This window comes from Erythrolamprus reginae, chromosome 6 (genome assembly GCF_031021105.1).
Source record: "Erythrolamprus reginae isolate rEryReg1 chromosome 6, rEryReg1.hap1, whole genome shotgun sequence".
Lineage (NCBI taxonomy): Eukaryota > Metazoa > Chordata > Lepidosauria > Squamata > Dipsadidae > Erythrolamprus > Erythrolamprus reginae.
Window position 1 is genome coordinate 13,843,319 of NC_091955.1, and position 14,103 is coordinate 13,857,421.

Sequence of the window (14,103 nt, forward strand, 5' to 3'; positions counted from 1 at the left end):
CTTGGGGCGCGACTTCTCTCGCGGTGGTGGCTGCGACTTCTTCTTCTCCACTTCTGCGCTGCCAGCCAGGGGGGTGGGAGAGAGGGCTTTCTCCGCGCGCTTGTGGAATGCCCGCCCCACCCCTCTCGCAGCCCCTTCACTGCTGGGAGCGCTTTCGTCCCAGACGTTTCAGCAAGGGGGCTGCAGTAGAGACAGAGCAGGCGTTCCCAAAGTGCTCGGAGAAAGCGCTCTCGCAGCCCCCTCGCTGACAGAGAGAGAGGGAGAGACAAAGTAACTGAGAAAGAGAGAGAGAGAGAAAGGGGGGGGAGAGATAGCAAGAGAGAGAAGAGAAAGAAAACAAGAGATAGAATGAAAGAGTGAGAGAGAGAGAAAGCAATAGAAAGAGAGAAAGAAAACAAGAGAGAGAGAGAGCAAGAGGGGGAGAGAGGTAGAAAGAGAGGGAGAGAGAAAGTGAGAAAAAGAGAGAGAGAGCAAGAGGTGGAGAGAGAAAGAGAGAGAAATGACTCTTGATTTAAAGCATATGGTAAAAAGCACCCAAATAATAATAGAGGGGGGAAAACCCAGCCATTTGTGTGTGTTTTGTGTATGTGTGTGTGTGTGTGTGTGTGTGAACTCTTGAACCATTTCCAATAGCTCACCTGTTATTGGAAATGGTTCAAGAGTTCACACACACAAGGGGGGAGGAGACGGATGGAAAAAGAGAAGATAGTAATAATAGTAATAGATTTTGGTTTTCTTTTATTAATTTATTTTAATAAAAAAGAAAGGGAATTTTTTTCTTATTGATTGATTGATTTGTTTGTTTGTTTGTTTGTTTATTTATTTATCTATCTATCTATCTATCTATCTATTTATTTATTTATTTATTTATTTATTTATTTATTTATACTTCTATGCTGCCCAGTCCAAAGGGACTGCCGCTCAGACACTATACTTTTCCGCCCACACCAAAAAAAAAATTAGAGGGAACATTGTTTGGGGGATAAAAATAGGGGAGAAATTCTACCTACCAGGTACTCATCTGGCTAGCATCCTTAATCTGGTGAGCTTCAGCACATTATTTTATCCCCCGGTTAGAGCTGAAAAAAGATCTTCAGAGGGAGTAGCAATGAAAATAAGGCTGCAAAGATTTACGGCTGGGGAAAAAATTATTTGGAGTAGCAGTGAAAAAAATCCTGCAAGCTGAGAAGATTGTTAGCACCTCGTTAGGACAGGAAAAAAAGCTTCGAAAAAGCTAAATTCGGAGTATAAGATGCACCCAGTATTGGGCTGCTGCCCCCACCAAAGGGGGGGGACGTACACTATGCACTACTTATTGAATACTTAATAGTTTTTTATTGTCTTTCCTTCTCTAGTACCTTAATATGATCCTTAATTACTTTTAAAATAGGAAATAATTCAATAGTATGTTTTTACCCATGAACGCTTTAATCATTTTGATCATTATCTAGAACTGAACCTTTATAGCAATTCAAGAAAATTGAGCCACTTGCCTAATCTGTTATCATATTTAGCTTCCTGAATTGGTGCAGAAAGAAAATTCTTTGTTGTGCTTTTTTGATGTGAAATATCATCAATATGCAGATGATACCCAGCTTTACATCTCCACCCCTTGCCCAGTCAGTGAAGCAGTGGAAGTGATCTGCCGGTGTCTGGAGGCTGTTGGGGCCTGGATGGGTGTCAACAGACTCAAACTCAACCCTGATAAGACGGAGTGGCTGTGGGTTTTGCCTCCCAAGGACAATTCCATCTGTCCATCCATTACCCTGGGGGGGGATCACTAACCCCCTCAAAGAAGGTCCACAACTTGGGCGTCCTCCTCGATCCACAGCTCACATTAGAGAAACATCTTTCAGCTGTGGCGAGGGGGGCGTTTGCCCAGGTTCGCCTGGTGCACCAGTTGTGGCCCTATTTGGATCGGGAGTCACTGCTCACAGTCACTCATGCCCTCATCACCTCGAGGCTTGACTACTGTAACGCTCTCTACATGGGGCTACCTTTGAAAAGTGTTCTGAAACTTCAGATCGTGCAGAATGCAGGTGCGAGAGCAATCATGGGCTTCCCTAAATATGCCTATGTCACACCAACACTCCGCAGTCTGCACTGGTTGCCGATCAGTTTCTGGTCACAATTCAAAGTGTTGGTTATGACCTATAAAGCCCTTCATGGCATCGGACCAGAATATCTCCGGGACCGCCTTCTGCCGCACGAATCCCAGCGACCAATTAGGTCCCACAGAGTGGGCCTTCTCCGGGTCCCGTCAACTAAACAATGTCGTTTGGCAGGACCCAGGGGAAGAGCCTTCTCTGTGGCGGCCCCAGCCCTCTGGAACCAACTCCCCCCAGAGATTAGAATAGCCCCCACCCTTCTTGCCTTTCGTAAGCTTCTTAAAACCCACCTCTGTCGTCAGGCATGGGGGAATTAAGATATTCTTTCCCCCTAGGCTTCTTCAATTTATGTATGGTACATTTGTATGTATGATTGGTTTTAAAATAAGGGTTTTTAGCTACTTTAGTATTGGATTGTCGCATGTTGTTTTTACCACTGTTGTTAGCCGCCCCGAGTCTACGGAGAGCGGCGGCATACAAATCCAATTTAAAAAAAAGAAATGAATGACGCTTTTGATGTTAGGTGACCGTTTTAGGTCTTGAGATATGATAGAACCTAGGAATTTGAATTTGAATTTCAAATTCATAATGCCATTCATTATTCTGAGAATCCTGCATCTTTGTTGTACTGATGTTTCTCCTGCTTGACCAAATTGTAGACTTCTCTCTAACTCAACTTAATAGAAGAGTTAACTATAGTTCAACTGGAAAATGTTTTCCTTTGGTTGATTGTACTTGGGCAATATAAAGCTTTTATAGAAAGCCCTCCTGTCCTAGAAGTGAAATGAAACACACTCACTCTCCAAAAAGACCTGGACTTTGTCTCAGACTGGTCTAACACCTGGCAACTTCAAATATCAACCAACAAATGCTCTACCCTCCACATTGGCAAAAAAAATCCTAACCGCACATACGAACTGAATAAACAATCTCTCACTGCTAACCCACATTCTGTAAAAGACCTTGGAATACTAATATCGAATGACCTAAGTGCTAAAGCCCACTGCAACAATATCGCCAAAAAAGCATCTAGAGTTGTTAACCTGATCCTATGCAGCTTTCGCTCAGGCAATCTCACTCTACTCACAAGAGCCTACAAAACTTTTGCCAGACCCATCCTAGACTATTGCTCATCTGTCTGGAACCCATACCACATCTCAGACATCAACACCCTTGAAAATGTCCAAAGATATTTCACCGGAAGAGCCCTTCACTCCTCCACTTGAAACAGAATATCCTACGAAAATAGACTAACAATCCTGGGCCTAGAAAGCCTAGAACTACGGCGCCTAAAACACGACTTGAGTATTGCCCACAAGATCATATGCTGCAATGTCCTACCAGTCAACAACTACTTCAGCTTCAACCGCAATAACACAAGAGCACGCAACAGATTCAAACTTCAAGCCACCCCGAGTCTTCGGAGAGGGGCAGTATACAAATCCAAATAATTAATAAATAAATAAATAAATAAATAAATAAATAAATAAATACGAACCGCCCCAAACCTGACTGCAAAAAATATTATTTCAACAACCGAGTTATCGAAGCGTGGAACTCATTACCGGACTCAATTGTGTCAACCCCTAAGCCCCAACATTTCTCCCTTAGACTCTCCACGATTGACCTCTCCAGATTTCTAAGAGGCCAGTAAGGGGCATACGTAAGTGCACTGGTGTGCCTTTCGTCCCCTGTCCGATTGTCTCTCCTTTCTTTCACTTATCTTATATATTCTCTTCCTTTCATATATCCTCTCCTCTAAGTTCAATTTCACCCTCTTTTATATTATCACATGTCTATTTTTCTTGCTATGTATCTGTGTATTGGACAAATGAATAAATAAATAAATAAATAAAATAAATAGAAATGCTTTGGGTTTTTAGAAACATAGAAACATAGAAGACTAACGGCAGAAAAAGACCTCATGGTCCATCTAGTCTGCCCTTATACTATTTCCTGTATTTTATCTTACAATGGATATACAGTAATACCTCATGATACGAACTTAATTGGTGCAAGGAGGAGGTTCGTATGACGAAAGGTTCGTAAGACGAAACATTGTTTCCCATAGGAAACAATGTAAAGTCAATTAATCCGTGCAACCAAAACCCCCCCGCAAAAAACCGGCTTTCGGCGACTGCTGGGAAGCCACGCGGTTGTTTTAAAAGGTGACAGCCGGCCTGGGGGGCTTCCCAGCACCCCCCCGAACCAGGGTTTGGGGTTCGGGGGGTGCTGGGAAGCCCCCCAGGCCGGCTGCGACCTTCTAAAACAGCCGCGCGGCTTCCCAGCTGTCTCCGAACACCAAACGCGGAAGTTTGGCTTTGGCGTTTGGCTTCAGGAGACAGCTGGGAAGCGGTGCGGCTGTTTTAAAAGGTCGCAGCCGGCCTGGGGGGCTTCCCAGCACCCCCCCCGAACCCCAAACCCGGGTTCGGGGGGTGCTGGGAAGCCCCCCAGGCTGGCTGCGACCTTTTAAAACAGCCGCGCCGCTTCCCAGCTGTCTCCTGAAGCCAAACGCCAAAGCTGAACTTCCGCGTTCGGCTTTGGGAGACAGCTGGGAAGTGGCGCGGCTGTTTTAAAAGGTGACAGCTGGGCTGGGGGGCTTCCCAGCAACCTCCCGAACCGAACCCGGGGTTCAGAAAAATTTTGCCTCTTCTTACGAACTTTGTTCGAGTTACGAACCGGCGTTCGGGAGGCTTCTGGGAAGCCCCGCCGCCCGGCTGTCACCTTTTAAAACAGCCGCGCGGCTTCCCAGCAGTCTCCGAACGCCGGTTCGTAACTCGAAAAAAGTTCGTAAGAAGAGGCAAATTTTTTCTGAACCCCGGGTTCGTATCACGAGTTGTTCGTAAGACGAGGGGTTCGTATCTTGAGGTACCACTGTATGTTTATCCCAGGCATGTTTAAATTCAGTTACTGTGGATTTACCAACCAAGTCTGCTGGAAGTTTGTTCCAAGGATCTACTACTCTTTCAGTAAAATAATATTTTCTCATGTTGCCTTTGGTCTTTCCCCCAACTAACTTCAGATTGTGTCCCCTTGTTCTTGTGTTCACTTTCCTATTAAAAACACTTCCCTCCTGAACCCTATTTAACCCTTTAACATATTTAAATGTTTCGATCATGTCCCCCCTTTTCCTTCTGTCCTCCAGACTATACAGATTGAGTTCATGAAGTCTTTCCTGATACGTTTTATGCTTAAGACCTTCCACCATTCTTGTAGCCCGTCTTTGGACCCGTTCAATTTTGTCAATATCTTTTTGTAGGTGAGGTCTCCAGAACCCAACACAGTATTCCAAATGTGGTCTCACCAGCGCTCTATATAGCAGGATCACAATCTCCCTCTTCCTGCTTGTTATACCTCTAGCTGTGCAGCCAAGCATCCTACTTGCTTTTCTTTGCTTTTGATTATCCTCTGAAGTCTGTGTCGGTCTTGTTGGGTTGCAGCACCAAACCATACAGGTGTAGAGGTGCAGATGACAGACTCAGTGATTCATCTGTAGAACTGTATCAGCAGCTCCTTGGGCAGTTTGAGCTTCCTGAATTGGCGCAGAAAGAACATTCTTTGTTGTGCTTTTTTGATGACGCTTTTGATGTTAGGTGACCATTTTAGGTCTTGAGATATGATAGAACCTAGAAATCTGAATTTGAATTTCAAATTCATAATGCCATTCATTATTCTGAGAATCCTGCATCTTTGTTGTACTGATGTTTCTCCTGCTTGACCAAACTTTAGACTTAGACTTGGAACCCTTTGAGCTGATTCTCTTCCTTCTCTCTAACTCAACTTAATAGAAGAGTTAACTATAGTTCAACTGGAAAATGTTTTCCTTTGGTTGATTGTATTTGGGTAATATAAAACTTTTATAGAAAGCCCTCCTATTCTAGAAATGAATTTTTTCCTGTAAATAGAAATGTGTTGGGTTTTTAAAACTGAATTAGCAATAAGGCAGCTTCTGAAAAGAAATTCGATCCTATGTTGTTGTTTTTTATAATAAATTTTTATTGGTTTTTTATAATAGTTTACATAGAACAGACATATAACAGTGCACAGTGCATGTGCCCATCACCTAACAACAACACACACCCCATCACCCCCACCACCCATACAAGAGGATTCAAAAAAAAATTTAATTGTTTATCTATTATTCCTTGGCTCTATCTTGTTCTAGTATTACTGAAAGAGTGATTGCAATTTATTTTTCATATTTACATCACAGATTCTACTTAACATATAGTCTTTTACCTTGTTCCATCGCACCATCAGCTTCTCCAATTTATTCTTATCAAAATTATTTAATCTTATTTCCATAATTTCAAAATGTATGTGATCCACCATATACCAGTACCAATTTTGTAATGTCCATTTTGTAGAATCTTTCCATCCTAATACCATCACCGCTTGAGCACTTTCCAGTGCTGCGGTTTTAATTTCCTTAAATTCTCCTAATTCTCTATATTTGATTAAAATTGCTATTTCTTTTGTAATAATCCAGTTAATGTTTAACATTTTATTAATTTCATTCTGGATTACATTCCAGAATTTCTGAATTTCTGCACACTCCCAGATCATATGCATAAAAATTCCTTTTTTCTGGCATCCGTGCCAACATATGCCCTTCTCTTTCCCCTGGAAGTGTGCAATTTGTGCAGGTGTATAGTACCATTTATGTAAGATTTTTCTTCTCATCTCTCTAACTCTCATATTTTTAATCTTATATATATTTTCTATTATTTCTTTCATTTCTCTTTCATCTATTTGTAAATCATCCTGCCAACATCTTGTTAAACTTTTTGTTACTTCTTCTTCCATTTGTAATAGCATTCTATATATACTACCGGCTTGTGCTTTACTTTCATTTATCTTTTCACTTATTATTTTTTCTACACTATTTAAAATTCGATCCTATGTGAGAGAGGAAAATTGCTTAAAAGTTCCATTTTTTAAAAAAACAACTTAATCCAAGAGCTTTTCGCATCTACATTTCTCTATTCATTGAACCAATACTATGTATGTAAAAATGCTTTTGATCCCTCCTCCCCTTCGGCGTCATCCCTATTTGTAAATGACTTTCTGGAGAGCATATACAGAAGAAATATAGGACAGAAATGAAGCAGGCTGTGAATCTAATTAGCAGCATAATGTAATACATTTTACAAAGCATTGCTAGAAGCAGAACTCTGGTTTTATTTTTATTTTATTTTTTTTAAAAGCACATATTGGAATGCAAAACTAGGGAGCCACTTGGCAATCCTGTGTTTTTCGTAGGCCAAACTCTGCAATTGGCAAAATCATATTGAGTAATTTTTACTCAGGCTGAACTGTCACAGCTTGAATGTCTCAAAACAGAAAACAAAATAAAATTGGATAAAGAAAAGGGAGAAAGTTTCCTATAATGTTTGTCTAGTTTCTTTAGTCTTTTCCCCACCAAATTATTCTTTTTAATGGATGGCATGGAAACAGGATTTCCGAACTGCATTCTTTAAGCTATATGATGCAAAAGCCACACTGAGTCTTAAGAGAAGGGCGACCTAGAAATAATAGGTAGGTAGGTAGGTACGTAGACAGACAGACAGACAGACAGACAGACAGATACAGACAGGAAAGAAAGAAAGAAAGAAAGAAAGAAAGAAAGAAAGAAAGAAAGAAAGAAAGAAAGAAAGAAAGAAAGAAAGGGTTACATGAACCAGGCAGACGTGGTTGGTAAATCCACAGTAACTGAATTTAAACATGTCTGGGATAAACATATACTGCATATCCATCCTAAGATAAAATACAGGAAATAGTATAAGGGCAGACTAGATGGACCATGAGGTCTTTTTCTGCCGTCAATCTTCTATGTTTCTAGGTTGATAGATAGATAGATAGATAGATAGATAGATAGATAGATAGATAGATAGATGGGTGGGTGGGTGGGTGGGTGGGTGGGTGGGTGGGTGGGTGGGTGGGTGGGTGGGTGGGTGGGTGGGTGGGTGGGTGGGTGGGTGGATGGAGGGATGGAGGGATGGAGGGATGGAGGGATGGAGGGATGGAGGGATGGAGGGATGGATGGAGGGATGGATGGAGGGATGGGCAGTCCAGAGGAATAAAGTCCAGGCTGTTGGGTATTTTGGTTACTATTAATATTATTAGTATTAGCAGAGTTCAGCTGGCTTAATTTGCAGTGGATTTAGCATGGCAAGAAATCAACACGTGGCTCAGAATCCCATTTGTTAACAATGAATGTTCACTCCTTCACAAAGATGGAAAGTACAATCTTTACTTACAATTCTGTTGATTCGTGCAATTACAGATTGCAGGCAGATAAGCTTATATTCCAGTCCATATTAATAACTTCTCGATGGTCCCATGTGTGAGGATGGCTTTGGATTTCATCTCACACATGTGTCCTCAACCGAGGACAATGGAGCACACAGTAGGTAGAAGCAGGTGGAAAGAAGGGTCATCAGGGCCAAAAGAGGATCAGAAGCGGGGACCATCTACTCTGCAGAAGTTTATATAGTCTGTAGAGTACCTGCCCCTTTTGGCCATCAAAAGGTGACGCGCTGCTCAGTTAATTGCGACCTGACCATAGAGATGTGTTTACAAGACAGTGCAAGCATGTAGTAGAGTGGTGAAACCCAACACAGGCTACGGTACTTTGTTACTGTTTTTATGCTTCTCAAAAACGGGAAAGATAATAAATTGATAGAAGTGCCGAACTGGGAAGCAATACACAAAAACAAACAAGGTAAAAGTCTGTAGAGATTTTTCAGTCGTCCGTCGTCCATCCATCTCTCCCTCCCCTCAATGGTGTCCTGCTTATAACCGAAGTTATAATCTGGTCCTTTTACTTTAAGTGCCTGATTACAGTCCCTTTCTAACTCCATCTTTCTCTTCTCTTTCTACAGCAACTACAGTGCACTGTTAGGCGTTTGGGTCTATGGGTTTTTCGTCGTGGTCTTGCTGGTTCTGGACCTTTTATATTACTCCTCCATGAACTACGACATTTGCAAAGTTTACATGGCAAGATGGGGAATCCAGGGAAAATGGATGAAACCGGAGACAAGCCGGTGGATTAAACCAACTCAGGACTCAAGGCAAGTAGAGACTCAGACGCACTCTCAGCCTGCCTCTCAACCACCCCAGGCTGCCCACACCTTAAAAGGAGAAGCTTTAACTCCACCACTGATGTCTTTCCCAAGCTCAACTGCCTGGTAAGTTTGTGAAATACCTTAATCTTTTGTCCGATGGATACTTCTTATGAGATGCCTTGTCAGAGCAATGTGATTTTATTTCAGTGGTTCTGGTGTCGCTCTGGAAGGGAAGTCTACAGAGATGACCATGCCTGTTTGATGACTATTTCCTTAGTGTCCAAAAATAAGCTCCATGTTTGGATGGAGCAACCACAGAATGTATCAAAATGGCAGACTGCGAAATTTTATTTTATTTTATTTTATTTTATTTATTTATTTATCGATCGATCGATTGGATTTGTATGCCGCCCCTCTCCGTGGACTTGGGGCGGCTAACAACAGTGATAAAAAGGGTGAAACACGAACCTACTGGGCCCACCAGAAGTTGGGAAAACAGGCTGTTTCTAGCCTCCAGAGGGCCTCTGGGGAGGGGGGAGCTGTTTTCACCCTCCCCGGGCATTAAATTATGGGTGTAGACATTTGCGCATGCACGATAGCGCGCACCCACACTCTTTCGGCACCCGCGGGAAAAATGGTTTGCCATCACTGGCCTACTACATTGATTTTCTGGACAACCGTAGAAGCCTCAATTTTCCTGCTGCAACAAAAAAGAGGGAAGAAAGACATTTGCGCTTGAGGGGAGTTGGAGAATGAGAGAAGAAGAAAAAGGAACCAAAATTGGGCTTTTAGATTTAGTATTGAGTTCTAATCAAGGTAACTATCGGCATCAATGGTAAAAGTCTTTAGGCAGCCTTATAGAAGTCATTTTGTCACTGCTTGCATTGGCTTTTAGAATAGAATAGAATAGAATTTTCTTGGTCAAGTGTGATTGGACACACAAGGAGTTTGTCTTGGTGCATATGCTCTCAGCGTACATAAAATAAAATATACATTTGTCAAGAATCAGGTGATACGACACTTAATGATTGTCATAGGGGTCAAATAACAATTAACAATTAACCTAACAATTCAGGATTTCCTTGTGGTCTCCCATCCCTCGAGGATTAGCTTTTGGAAGAGAGCCAAGTCAGCTAAATGCTGATAACTAGCTGGGACTTCAGAAACCAATAAAGTTACCAAAAAAAGGGAATGCGTCTGATATTTCTATTTTCAGGGCAAGAATTCGTATTTTTGGCATTGAGTGGGAAGTCACACGTATGCAAATATTTTCTTTGGACCAATTAGAGAAAGCAGAAAGGGCCGTTGAACCGGGCACTAGCAATCTAGATAATAGTCTGTACCTCTATATTTTGTCTTTTAATTGGGATGCATGATTAATTAAGCCTAGTGGAATGACAAACACCCAGGAAAATGTGGAATTTCTAGTTACTTGATCTATTGCATATGTATCCATCCCAAAGAAACAGCAAATATATGCTAAGTGATTCAATCTCCCTTGCAAATGTGTGCATTTGATTTTGTAGAAAAAAAGGGCTTGGGGCATGCAGTATGAATGTGTAAGAAGATGAAAATGTCCACGTACACGCAAGGGCAATTCAATCTAACCCTTACAGAATCTGTTTGAATAGCAATAAGGCAGTTAAGTATCTACCCAACTAATTTTGCAAAACTGCTACACGGAGCATCCTAAGAGTCAGATTTCTCCACTGAGTCTGCCCAGATACAAATGGATCAGAGGTGGTATTCAGCTGGTTCAGACCAGTTCTTACATTTCAGACCAAATGTAAAATAATGCACTCGGGCAAAAGGAATCCTCAATCTGAGTATTGAATTGGCAGTTCTGTGCTAGCAAAAACTTCAGAAGAGAAGGATTTAGGGGGAGTGATTTCTGAGAGTCTCAAAATGGGTGAGCAGGCCACGTTTCGGCCGACCAGGAAGGACATCTTCGTGACGTGAAAGCTCCGCCCATGGAATTCCCTATTGGGATTCCCCACCTCTTTTCCAGCCTCCAGATCAGCCGAAAATGCCACCGCCGAGCGCCGCCGCCCGGCTACAACCTCCTGAAACAGCCGGGCGCTTCTCGGCAGCCTCCGGAACCCGAACCCGAACTTCCGCGTTCGGGTTTGGGATAACACCGAGAAGCCCCCCTGCTGTTTAAGAAGGTGACAGGTGGGCGGCGGCGCTTCTCGGCGGCCTCCCGAACCCAAAAAGTTCGGGTTCGGGAGAATGCCTGTTTTAAAAGGTGACATCCGGGTGGCGGCGCCCAGCAGAGCACCATTTTGGGATTTCCCCCCCCCTTTGCACGCATTAATCGCTTTTACATTGTTTCCAATTGGAAACGTTGTTTTGTGTTACGAACTTTTCGCCTTACGAACCTCCTTCCGGAACCAATTAGGTTCGTAAGACAAGGTGTTACTGTAGATAGATAGATAGATAGATAGATAGATAGGTAGGTAGGTAGGTAGGTAGGTAGGTAGGTAGGTAGGTAGGTAGGTAGGTAGGTAGGTTGGTTGGTAGGTATGTAGGTAGGTAGAAAGATAGGTAGGTAGATAGATAGGTAGGTAGATAGATGGGTAGATGGGTAGATAGGTAGGTAGGTAGGTAGGTAGAAAGAAAGATAGGTAGGTAGATAGGTAGATAGGTAGATAGAAAGAAAGATAGGTAGGTAGGTAGGTGGATGGATGGATGGATGGATAGAAAGATAGAAAGATAGAAAGATAGAAAGATAGAAAGATAGAAAGATAGAAAGATAGAATTAGATAGATAGATAGAATTAGAGAGAGAGAGAGAGAGAGAGAGAGAGAGAGAGAGAGAGAGAGAAATAAAAATAAAAATAAAAATAAAAATAAAAAGAAGCGAAATGGTAAAATGACATGACTGGTTTCCTAAACATTACAATGCGGAAGTATTTTCCACAGGAAGAGCTGAGCTTGGCCTCTATTAAGATACTGAAGAAAGCGTTTTACCGATATGCTCTATTCCGGTGTTCATAAACAATTAATCCACATACCAGTGAACGACTTCTATAATTGACGAAAGCTTTTTGACATGGGCAACCAACCTTCCATTCCCCAGGTTTAAAAGGACCCATAAATTCTATGTGCCCCTTGCAGCAATGTCGAAAAAGGAGCATCTTCTGGCTTCCAGGAAGTCTGTGCAGCCTTTGTGATGGGAGAAGTGATTTTTTTGTGTGTGTGTGATGGCTTTTAGCTAAATGAGCTCTGCTCCTGCAAACTTCATGACCTAGATTCCTGCAGGAGAAACCCTGCAAATATTTTGTGCGTAGCGTCAAGGTATAAATGGCACTTGTTTTGAAGTTTCCCAAGCTTCCTTTTGAATAGAGGACTGATGATATTTAGGTGAGTGTGGTAAAGATGTTTCCCCATGCTAGAGAATTGTATTTTTTTTAAAAAAATAGCTGCTACAGTACAGCTATTACTGTTTTTCTTCTGCCTTCCATTTCCTTCCAGCCTGTATTTGCACATTTCTATATATCTTATTTTATTTATCTATCTATCTATCTATCTATCTATCTATCTATCTATCTATCTATCTATCTATTTATTGGATTTGTATGCCGCCCCTCTCCGTAGACTCGGGGCGGCTAACAACAATGATAAAAACAGCATGTAGAAATCCAATTAATAAAACAACTAAAAACCCTTATAATAAAACCAAACATACACACAAACATACCATGCATAACTTGTAATGGCCTAGGGGGAAGGACTATCTTAACTCCCCCATGCCTGGCGGTATAAGTGAGTCTTGAGTAGTTTACGAAAGACAGGGAGGGTGGGGGCAGTTCTAATCTCCGGGGGGAATTGGTTCCAGAGGGCCGGGGCCGCCACAGAGAAGGCTCTTCCCCTGGGGCCCGCCAAACGACATTGTTTAGTTGACGGGACCCGGAGAAGGCCAACTCTGTGGGACCTAACCGGTCGCTGGGATTTGTGCGGTAGCAGGTGGTTCCGGAGGTAATCTGGTCCAATGCCACGTAGGGCTTTAAAGGTCATGACCAACACTTTGAATTGTGACCGGAAACTGATCGGCAGCCAATGCAAGCCACGGAGTGTTGAAGAAACGTGGGCGAATCTTGGAAGCCTCACGACGGCTCTCGCGGCTGCGTTCTGCACGATCTGAAGTTTCCGAACACTTTTCAAAGGTTGCCCCATGTAGAGAGCGTTGCAGTAATCGAACCTCGAGGTGATGAGGGCATGAGCGACTGTGAGCAATGACTCTCTGTCCAAGTAGGGCCGCAACTGGTGCACCAGGCGAACCTGAGCAAACACCCTCCTCGCCACAGCCGAAAGATGATGTTCCAATGTATGCTAAGAAACTGGGCTCGTCAATTGAAAGGTCGGCAGTTCAGTGGTTTGACTCCCTAGCACTGCGTAAGGGAGTTAGCTCCCGTTACTAGTCCCAGCCTCGGCTAATCTAGCCATTTGAAAGCACAATAACCTCCCAACAGATAATATGATTATAAACAAACTCAGGGATTGCGCTGAAATGTCCAGGCTCACTTTTGAACTCCAAAATAAACAAGAGAAAGACTTTTACACAATTTGGGAAAATCTTTATGAATGGCTTGAAACCAGAAGAAATAACTAATAAACAAGTAAATAATATATGGGTATACAGTGGTACCTCATGATACGAACCCCTCGTGATACGAACACTTCGAGATATGAACCCGGGGTTCAGAAAATTTTTGCCTCTTCTTACAAACTTTTTTCACCTTAGGAACCCACCACAGATCGCAAAATGGCGCTCCGCTGGGCGCCGCTGCCCAGCTGTCACCTTTTAAAACAGCCGGGGGGCTTCTTGGTGTTCTCCCGAACCTGAACCCGGAAGTTCAGGTTTGGGTTTGGGTTTGGGTTCGGGTTCCAGATGCCACCGAGAAGCGCTGGGCTGTTTCAGAAGGTTAC

The 14,103-nt window shown here is 42.7% G+C and overlaps 1 protein-coding gene across 1 annotated transcript in view; it reads left to right on the forward strand.

Moving 5' to 3' along the window:
• The window catches only part of SHISAL1 (shisa like 1), a 142,941-nt gene that overhangs the window by 95,619 nt on the left and 33,219 nt on the right, over positions 1-14,103 (forward strand). The window contains exon 4 of the mRNA XM_070755294.1: positions 8,993-9,298. Within this exon, the coding sequence (XP_070611395.1) occupies positions 8,993-9,298 (306 nt within the window). The remainder of the gene's footprint in view (positions 1-8,992; positions 9,299-14,103) is intronic.